General features: G+C 37.9%; 1 protein-coding gene across 1 annotated transcript in view; it reads right to left on the bottom strand.

Moving 5' to 3' along the window:
• Positions 1-229: 229 nt before the first annotated feature.
• Positions 230-10,390, bottom strand: part of LOC100255271 (protein PTST, chloroplastic) — a 38,413-nt gene continuing 28,252 nt past the window's right edge. The window contains exons 8-9 of the mRNA XM_002275266.4: positions 638-750; positions 230-556 (exon numbers count right to left, since the gene is read on the bottom strand). Coding sequence (XP_002275302.1) covers positions 454-556; positions 638-750 — 216 coding nt within the window. The 3' untranslated portion in view covers positions 230-453. The remainder of the gene's footprint in view (positions 557-637; positions 751-10,390) is intronic.

Here is a 10,390-nt window from a genome sequence, read left to right on the forward strand (position 1 = left end):
AAAAACAAACCCAAATAAATAAATAAAATCCCAAATTTTGACAACTATTTATGAACAAAATGTACATGCTCATAAAACCAAACAAAATTGATTCAAAATTTTGAGCACTTCATTTCTCAGAGCAGCAGAATTAGGAAAACAATAACTATCCAAGTAAAAAAACTTAAAACTTAAACCTTGTTACTGCTCCTAAACAATATAAATAAGCAATAAAAGATTGGTCTAATACTTTAAAAACGTAATGCAGGACTGGATTCTGCCCCCCTTTTCTTTTATGTACTAAAATGGCCTGAAAATTCTCTGTTTTACAGATTTACTACAAAACTAAACACGAGATCAAACGATAACTAAGAAGAAATATATACTCAAATCAAAGCAACTTAAAGTGGGAAGGCTGAATTATCAATTGCTCTGCATATTAAAGGGTGACAAGAACTACCTACAGAACTCGAGTTATTTCACTATCAGTAGGTTATTTTCCATTAAACCCTCACCAACAGTAGGAAATTCTGGCGATAGCTGCCATTCTCCATCCACCAAAAACTTGATCTCATACCTTTGAAATGCAAAATAGGTTAGAAGAAGATGAGGATCATGAAGATAACAAGATGATGAAAAAAAAAAGGTGAAATGGTACCGTCCAGGTCTAAGCATTAATGTTGTCGAGAATTTAGTGAAAGAACCAGTGTACTCTGGTGACAAGTGCTCTCCTTGACTCCAACCATCAAAGGTGCCCATTACTTGCACACTCTTTTGCCCACCAAAAAAGACAAGAATTATAACAATAATAACAAAACAAAACAAAACAAAACAAAAAATAAAAAACAAGAAAAGAAATATGATATTATATCCAAAATATGTTCTTTCTTCAGTTCCTTCCACACAATCCAACCAAAAACTTGATAATTCAGCTTTATCCTAATATATCAAAGGGTTTGTCAATGCCACAAGGCAAAGGATTGTGCCATTTTGATGGAAGCATTTTTGTATTTTTTTTTTTTTTTTTTTTTTTGAAGTCTTTCTATTTTCTTTGACTTGGCTGTTATTAAGTAGGTAGTCAAAGGGTCAATCTAGGTTATGTAAAAACATTAAATCATTCTAGAAAGTATAAGGAATATTATAGACTTTCCATAAAACATAAATAGGTGGTTGAAAGCTAAGAATATGAAGGTCTCAGATGGGGGATGTAATCAATTTTTTAATTTTTTTTTTTTTTTGAAAAGAAAAAAAAAAGGGACAAAGAAAGAAAATGGAAAGGGATTTTTTTTCCTTTTTTTTTTTTCCAGATTTTCTCTTGACAAGAAGGGCTGTTTCCAGCATTGGAGGAAGATTAGGTTTGAGGAGTCAACCTTGTGGCATCTTCCAGTCCCTCACCGCTGCATATTGCGCGAGAGGTCAGCAATCTGCCACCAACTTGTTACCGCACTTGGTTTACATCAGATTGGTATCAGAGCGAAAAGGTCTGAATATTGGGAAGCTATGGCTGCAAGGAATGCACGTGGACATAGAGGATGTAGAGGTGGGAATTATGTCACAATGGAGATGTTTCAAGAGCTGCAGGAGCTAATCCAACAACTGGCTGCTGCATTTGAACAAGTAACTGGTAATCGTGGCAATGGTCGTAATCGTGACCCAGATCATTCAAGGGAAGAGGAAGAGGCACTCTATCAGTTATCTGAAAGAAAGTGACAGCTCTTTTGATGACAGAGCAAACAATGTAAGGAGACCAGTGCAACAAAATATGAGACCTCAATGATGGGAAGATCGCATTGTACAGGCCCTACAAATTCAAGGGAGTACAGTGTACAAGCTCAAATTTCAGAATTTGATGGTGGGATGGAACTGGAAGAGTTTGTGGACTGGCTTGGCAGCATTAAAACCTATTTTGATTGGAAAGAAGTGCCAGAGGAGAGGGGAGCAAAGTTGAGAGGAGCAGCTTCTACTTGGTGGAAACATTATCAAAATGATAGAGAAATGAGGGGTAAAGGAAAAATCAGAAGTTGGAGCAAGATGAAAGATAAGCTGAAAGCATAATTTTTGCCTCGAGACTATGAGCAAACACTGTATCAAAGGGTGCAGAATTTGTGGTAGTGTGACAAGACTGTGAAAGAGTATGCACAAGAGTTCCATCAGTTGACATTGAGAAGCAACTTGATTGAAACTGAAAGCCAGAAAGTCAATCATCATATGAATGGTCTTAGATTAGCAATCCAAGATCAAGTGAGCCTCCAACGTCCATACAAGGTTAGTGATGCTTATCAACTTGCTCTTAAAGTTGAAGCTCAATTTATTTGGGGTTCTTCCAAGAAATCTGGACCTGAATGTAGTAGGGCAACAACTAGGAAAACAAATAATATTAACCAAGGAGGACAAAGAATAGCCCCCACAAGAACAGGTGGAAAAACAGTTCAAACATACAACAATGCTCAAGGAAAAAAAATTGATGAAGTACTACAGGTGTGCAGAGTTTGGGCATCAATCTAATGAATGTCCAAAGAGAAAACTTGATGTTCGAGTTAATTTTGCAGAAGATCAAGAGGAAGATTATAAATAAAACTTTGTAATTGAAGAGGAGGAAAAACAACCTGGGAAAAGTGAAGCTACTAGTGTACTAATGATGAAGAAGAGGGGATCAAAGGTGACATGGTAGGTGATGTGCTGCTCATTTGGCAGTCCATGCTTGCACCTCCTGTTCAAGAAAAGAATGATTGGCTTCACAAGAATATCTTTAGAACAAGTTGCACCTCAGGAGGTAAACTTTGTAATTTCATTATTGATGGTGGGAGCAGTGAGAACCTGGTTTCTCAAGAGATGGTAGACAAACTAAAGCTGAAAATGGAGAAGCATCCACAACCATATTGCATTCTTTGGTTCAACAAAGGAAATGAAGTACTTGTGTCATCAAAGTGCCTTGTGAACTTTTCAATTGGGGATTCTTTTAAAGAGCAGGTGTACTGTAGTACCAATGGATGCATGCCACATTCTTCTAGGTTGTCCATGGCAATTTGATAGGAAAACAGTCCATCATGATGACAAGAATACCTATTCTTTTTACTTGGGAAAGAAGAAGTTTGTGTTGAAACCAATGAGAGATCAGGTGGCTGCCAAGAAAGAAAACAAGTTTCGTTTTTGAATTTAAGTGACTGTGGAGGAAAGTAAGGAGGCTGAAATTATTTATGCTCGTCAGAAAAGAAGACATCAAGCCTCAGATGGTACCAAAAAGTGTGTAGGGATTGTTAGATCAGTGTATAGATGTAAAGCCTACTGAATTGCCTAATGGGTCACCTCCTCCAAGGAAAATACAGCACCACATTGATTTTGTGCCAGGGGCCACTCTTCCAAATCTGCCTCACTATAGAATGAGCCCGAAAGAACATTAGGAGCTTCATAGACAAGTTGTGGAGCTTCTTAAGAAAGGCTTTCTTCAAGAGGGTTTAAATCCATGTGCTGCCCAGCTCTTCTCACACCAAAGAAGGATGGAACTTGGAGAATGTGTGTTGACAGCAGAGTTATAAATAAGATCACTATTAAATATAGATTTCCAATACCAAGGTTGGATGACATGCTGGATATGTTAGTAGGTTCTTAGATTTTCTCAAAAATCGACTTGAAAAGTGGCTACCATCAAATAAGGATTCGGAAAGGGAATGAGTGAAAAACAACATTCAAGACCAAGGATGGACTCTATGAATGGTTGTTGGTCATGCTGTTTGGTGTTTGAAATGCCCTGATCACTGTTATGAGATTTATAAACCAGGTTCTTAAACCATGCATGGAAAGTTTGTTGTAGTTTATTTTGATGACATGCTGATTTATAGCAAAGATTCCAAGACTCATGTTCAGCATTTGAGGTTTGTGTTATAGCTTCTTAGGGAAAATCAGCTTTATGCCAACATAAAGGAGTGTGTCTTTATGGTGGATAGATTGGAGTTTCTGGGATTTGTAGTTTCAGCAAAGGGCTTAAAATGTTGATCCAGCCAAGGTTGAAGCTATTACAAGTTTGCCCACTCCAAAAACCTTAACTGAAACTAGAAGTTTTCATGGTTTGGCCACATTTTATAGGAGATTTATTAAGAATTTCAGCATTGTAATGGCACCAATTACAGAGTGCCTTAAGGGGGGCCAATACAGATGATGGAACTCCCAAGCTGAGAAAAGTTTCCAAGAGATTAAGAGAAGGATGACACAAGCACCAGTTCTAGCTTTACTAGATCTTGATAAGGTCTTTGAGTAATGCATCCAAAGTTGGAATCGGGGGTGTCCTAAATCAAGAGGGGTGGCCAATTGCATACTTTAGTGAAAAACTTAATGGGAGTCGGCAGAATTATTCAAATTATGATGTTGAATTTTATGCTATTGTTCAAGCTTTGAAGTTTTGGCGTCATTACTTAATTCAGAGGGAGTTCATTCTACATTCAGACCATGAGGCTTTGAAGTTCCTCAACTCGCAACAAAAGCTGAACCATAGACATGCAAAGTGGGTGGCATACTTGCAAAAATACACGTTCACACTTAGATACAAGGCTGGTTCACAAAACAGGGTGGCTGATGCGTTATGTAGAAGGGTTTATTTATTGCAAACAATGACTAACAGTGTGGTTGGGCTGGAGGCTATCAAGGAGCAGTACATGAAAGACTCATTTTTCCAAGAAGTGCTTGAGAAATATGATGCCAAAGATAGCGGGGTACTTGCAGAATTGGTCTTTAATGATGGTTATCTGTTCAAGGGAGTTAGATTGTGCATACCTGAAGGTTCTTTGAAGGAGCTATTGATTGGAGAATTGCATGGTGGTGGTTTAGGGGGACATTTTGGCAGAAATAAGACACTGAATTTAGTTTCTGAAAGGTAATTTTGGCCTACCTTGTGACGAGATGTGTATAGGCATGTAGATAGATGTTGTGTATGCCAAGTTTCCAAGGACCAGAAACAAAATACTGGCTTATAAGACCCTCTACCAGTACCTACAGTCCCTTGGATGGAAGTTAGTGTGGATTTTATATTAGGATTGCCTCATGCAACAAGAGGTGCAGATCCAGTATTTGTTGTGGTTGAGAGGTTTTCTAAAATGACACATTTTATAGCATGTAAAAAGGCCCTTGATGCAACCCCTGTTGCAAATCTTTTCTTTTGGGCAGTGGTTCGACTACATGGAGTGCCAAAAATAATCACATTTGATAGAGATGTAGGATCTGTTTGGCAACTGTTTTGAAAAACAGTTTTTCATTCTCTAGAACCAAAAAACAGGAAAACATGTTTGACATTCAAAAGTTATTTTTTGTTTTCTCTTAAAAACAGGGTGTTTTAAAAATAACATCTTTTAATTGTTTTCTATTGTTTTCAATTGTTTTCTAAGAGCTATTTTAAAAAATAGGTATACAAACATTTAAAATGATTAAAAATAAAATACAAGATATAAAAAAATATTTTAAAAATATTAAAAAAAGATTAAAAATATGTTAAGTTTCCAAACAGATTTTTGTTCTACAACAATCAAAGAATAGTTTTCAAAAACTGTTTTTTAAAACAATTACCAAACAGACCTGTAAAGTTCCTTAGCCATTTTTGGAGAACTTCATGGAAGTTATTGGCTACAAAACTATAGTTTAGTAGTGATTTCATCCGCAAACAGATGGCCAAACAGAAGTAGTAAATCGTAGCCTCGGTAATTTGTTGAGATGTCTTTCAAAGGACAACATTAGGCAATGGGACTTAATTTTACCACAAGCTGAATTTATCTATAACTGTTCATTATACAGATCCACAGCCACCCACAAGTTAGCGATGATGGTATTGCCTTTGCAGAGAATTTAAAGGAGATTCAGAAAAGTGTTTGATGACTAAGCACTATAAAGAAGCTACAAACCAACATAGGTGATTCAAAGAATACTAAGTTGGAGATTGGGTCATGGCGTTCTTATGGAAAGAAAGGATCCCTGCTGGTACTTATCATAAGTTAATGAGCAAGAAGTGGGGCCTTTGCAAAATATTGCGCAAGTTTGGGGAAAATGCTTATGAGGTGGCATTTCCACAAGGATTAAACATATCTCCCATATTCAATGTATCAAATCTTTATACTTTTCATGGAGATTTACCAAGGGAATCATATGATGCTGGAGCAGAAGCAAAGGGTCGAGCCTGGTGTGAAGAAGTAGATGTTGAAAGGGTGATCCAAGTGCGAGAAGTTAAAACAAGAGCAGGTTCATACTATAGGTTTCTTGTCCAATGGGTAGGGGAAACCAGATTGTGAAAATTCTTGGGTGAAGGAAAATGAGTTTATGAAGATAGATGCTGATAAGTGTCAAGCTGCAAAAATAGAAACTCATTCGGAGACGAGTTCTCTCTATAATCGGGGGAGAATGATAGAAGCATTTTTTTTTTTTTTTTTTTTTTGAAGTCTTTCTATTTTCTTTGACTTAGGTGTTATTAAGTAGGTAGTCAAAGAGTCAATCTAGGTTATGTAAAATCATTAAATCATTCTAGGAAGTATAACAAATACTATAAAATTTCTATAAAACATTAATAGGTGGTTGAAAGCCGAGAATATGAAAGTCTTTGAGGGGGGATGCAATTGAGGAGTCAACCTTGTGGCATCTTCCAGTCCCTCTACTGCTGCATATTGTGTGAGGTCAGCAATCTGCCACCAACTTGTTACCACACTTGGTTTACATCAGATTGGTATCAGTCAGCAATCTGCTACCAACTTGTTATCGCACTTGGTTTACATCACATTTTATTTTCCCTAGAATTGGAAGACGAAATCTACCCTTTATATTTGCTTCGTTTTGGGAAAAGAAAAAGAAAAATCGAGTTATCATTAAAAGGGTAACAATCATTTGACATCAGAGACTGTTGCTTTAAAGACTAAAACTAGACCTTACAATCAAATTGAATAATTCTAGTGCTATGCAAGTAATTTATACATATTCCAAATTCTAATAGATATAAACCTATGTGATGTCAAATCGCATCTGGTGAAATAGAAATTCACAAAGAGAATCTACAGCTTAAGGAACTTCAAAACTAACTAAACTGAAGCAATCATTATCAGAGAATTGATAGCAAGTTCGAATAGTCAAAGGATTGCATGAAAAGAGTTTTTTATTAAATTAGAAATCAAAAGGTTAAGTCCTTTTTTTTTTCTTTTTTTTTTTTTACTAGAACTATAGTAAATGAATATATAAAGGCTACTAATTGTATCCTAGAAACCATCGTTAAGTAGTTGAGGGTTACCATTATTAAAGGGAAGAACCTACTTATTTTAAGGACTTCCATTATTTTTTTTTTTTCCAAAAGAAATATGCTAAGTGGTTATCCAAGACTTTCTAGTTTTCAGTTTATGCAAAAGATTTTTCCGAGATTTCTCCTTTAAGAGATCTGTGCTCTAACAGTGTGTGTAGGTTGTAATCTACTTAGATAGTTAGTAGCTACACTAGTTTTTCAGTTTTCATCATAAACTGGGCTTTAAAGTTGGGCAAATAGAACTAATTTGGTAACTAGACTTTACTTGAAAAAGATAACTCAACATACGTGTGCGTGCATGCCCAGAAAGAGTTACATGTGTGTGTGCATGCATGCTTAGAGAGAGTTACACACTCACCCATATGCCCACATACACACACACACACACACAAAGCTCAACTATCTTTCTCATTTAAGGGAAAAAAACAATACCTTCTAATAATGTTAAGAAGTGCGGAAAAGAAACAGGTCAGATTTGGGTTCAAGAACCAGTTTTAAATCATTTATTCAATATGTGATAGATTAATAACTTGTTGAATATAATGTATTTATAGTGTACAATCTTTCTTTCCTTTCTTAATATAGGTCACATATATGGTAGTTAGTTCAACCTAACCTTGTATATATATTTCTCTATTATAAGAAGTTAATCATATATATGAATGAGAATTAAGGTTTTCTCTCTCTCTCTTTCAACATGGTATCAGAGCCAAGGGAGAAAACTTTATTCTTTCTGGTTTCCCCGTGTAATTAATTCCGGGAATCCGTCCAGTGACCGTGTTTCATTCCGGTCACCTTTTCCATCTCCCAAAGCATTCCGGTCAACCATATCGTGGTCAGAAAACCCTCATCACCGTCAACATTTTTTCGGCGATATTTTTCGGCGACTCTTGTTTTCCGACGATATTTTCCGACACTAACCACATCATCAAGAGCGCAAAAAGGAGATCTGCAACTTTTTTCAAAGCACTGGAGCCAAAAAAACCGATCCACGCGCCTCCCACGCGCCTTTTTTCTCTGGCGACCTGAATCCCACACGCCGACGCGTGAGGGCGCGTGGCCCACTTTCTGGTGCCGAGCTTCTACCAGCAGGCTTGTCTAGCGCCATCTTGCACTTCTACGCCTCCGTCAGTCCTCTCCGAACTCTGCTTCTCCATTTTTTTGGCATTTCAGCCTCCTCCGGCCTCCAACAGCAGCTCCCTTCCTTGGCCGAGACCTGTGTGTGCCTTGGGAAGGCCTCTTCTTCATCTCTAGTCACTTTTCTCCTTTGTTTGGGTCCCGACATACCAGGTTCTTCTTCCACAGCTATGATCCGACCTTCCTTTAGGGTTTTCTTCAATCCAAACGTGATTCAATCTTAGGTGAAGTGGATATGGCGACTAAAAATCCTATTTTTACATCCGTCATCTCTGGATCTCCTACTATCACATCGGAAAAATTGATTGGTAGTGATTATGATGCCTATCTCCGATATTAGGCAGCCACATCAGCTTCTGTTGCTTCTGTTGCCCATACCGATAATGTCTCTGTCTGCTTTACTCAGTCTCCTTCTCTTGGCCCATGGATTCTAGATTCTGGAGCATCTGATCATATCTCTGGTAATAAACACATTTTCTCCTCTATTACTACTACCTCTACCTTATCTACCGTTACTTTAGCTAATGGTTCCCAAACTATGGCTAAAGGTATTGGTTTGGCTCATCCTCTCCCTTCCCTACCTCTCCATTCTGTCCTTTATGCCCCTGAGTGTCCTTTTAATCTTATTTCCATCAGCAAAACAACTCGCATTCTTAACTGTTCTATCACTTTTTTTTATAAATCTGTGATCTTGTAGGACCGGAGTACGGGGAAGACGATTGGCATAGGGCATGAGTCTCAAGGCCTCTATCACCTCACATCAACTTCATCTCCTGCAGCTTACATTTCCACCGATGCTCCTCTTCTCATTCACAGTTGTCTGGGTCATCCTAGTCTCTCCAAGTTCTAGAGATGGTCCCTCGTTTTTTCCACTTTGTCATCACTTGCGTGTGAGTTGTGTCAGCTTGGGAAACATACTCGTGTCTCGTTCCCAAAGCGTTTGAATAATCGGGCAAAGTCTCCTTTTGAACTTGTCCACACTGATTTTTGAGGTCCGTTTCGGACCGCGTCTACTTTAGGATTTCAGTATTTTTTCACTTTCATTGATGACTATTCAAGATGTACTTGGTTATTTTTTATGAAAAATCGAGCTGAGTTATTCTCTATTTTCCAGAAATTTTATACTGAAATCCAAACGCAATTCAATGTTTCTATTCGAGTGTTACGCAGTGACAATGCTTGGGAATATTTTTCTACACCCTTTACTTCTTTTATGTCCCAACATGGGATCCTCCATCAGTCATCTTGTGCTCATACTCCTCAACAAAATGGGGTTGCTGAACGTAAAAATCGACATCTTGTTGAGACAACTCGTACCCTCCTTCTCCATAGTCATGTTCCGTTTCGTTTTTGGGGGGATGCTATTCTTACAGCCTGTTACTTGATTAATCGTAGGCCCTCATCTATATTACATGACCAAATCCCTCATTCCCTCCTTTTTCCTACCCAACCTCTTTATTTCCTTCCTCCTCGTGTCTTTTGTTATACTTGTTTTGTTCATACTCTCACACTTAGACAGGACAAGCTGTCCGCCAAGGCTACGAAATGTATCTTCTTGGGATACTCTCGAATCAGAAGGGCTATCGTTGTTATTCCCTTGACACTCATCGTTATTTTCTCTCCGCTAATGTCACCTTCTTTGAGGACTCTCCATTCTTCTCATCCTCTGAATCTCTTCCCATTTCTGAAGTATTGCCACTTCCCTATATATCCCCCCCTTCAGATGCGCTCTCTTGTCCTCTTCAGGTTTATCATCGTCGACATTGTGTTGTTGCTCCTCCTCTCTCTTCAGCTAAGGTACCCGATGACTCACCTCCTGTCCCACCAATTTCTCCTACCCCGGCCCTGTCATCTACTGACCATTTGCCTATTGCTCTTCGGAAAGGTAATCGATCTACTCGTAATCCTCATCCTATTTATAATTTTTTGAGCTACCATCGATTATCTTCATCCTATTCTACCTTTGTCTCTACTTTATCCTCTATTTCTCTTCCTAAGAGCACTAGTGAGGCA

The sequence above is a fragment of the Vitis vinifera genome, chromosome 14 (assembly GCF_030704535.1).
Source record: "Vitis vinifera cultivar Pinot Noir 40024 chromosome 14, ASM3070453v1".
Classification (NCBI taxonomy): Eukaryota; Viridiplantae; Streptophyta; class Magnoliopsida; order Vitales; family Vitaceae; genus Vitis; species Vitis vinifera.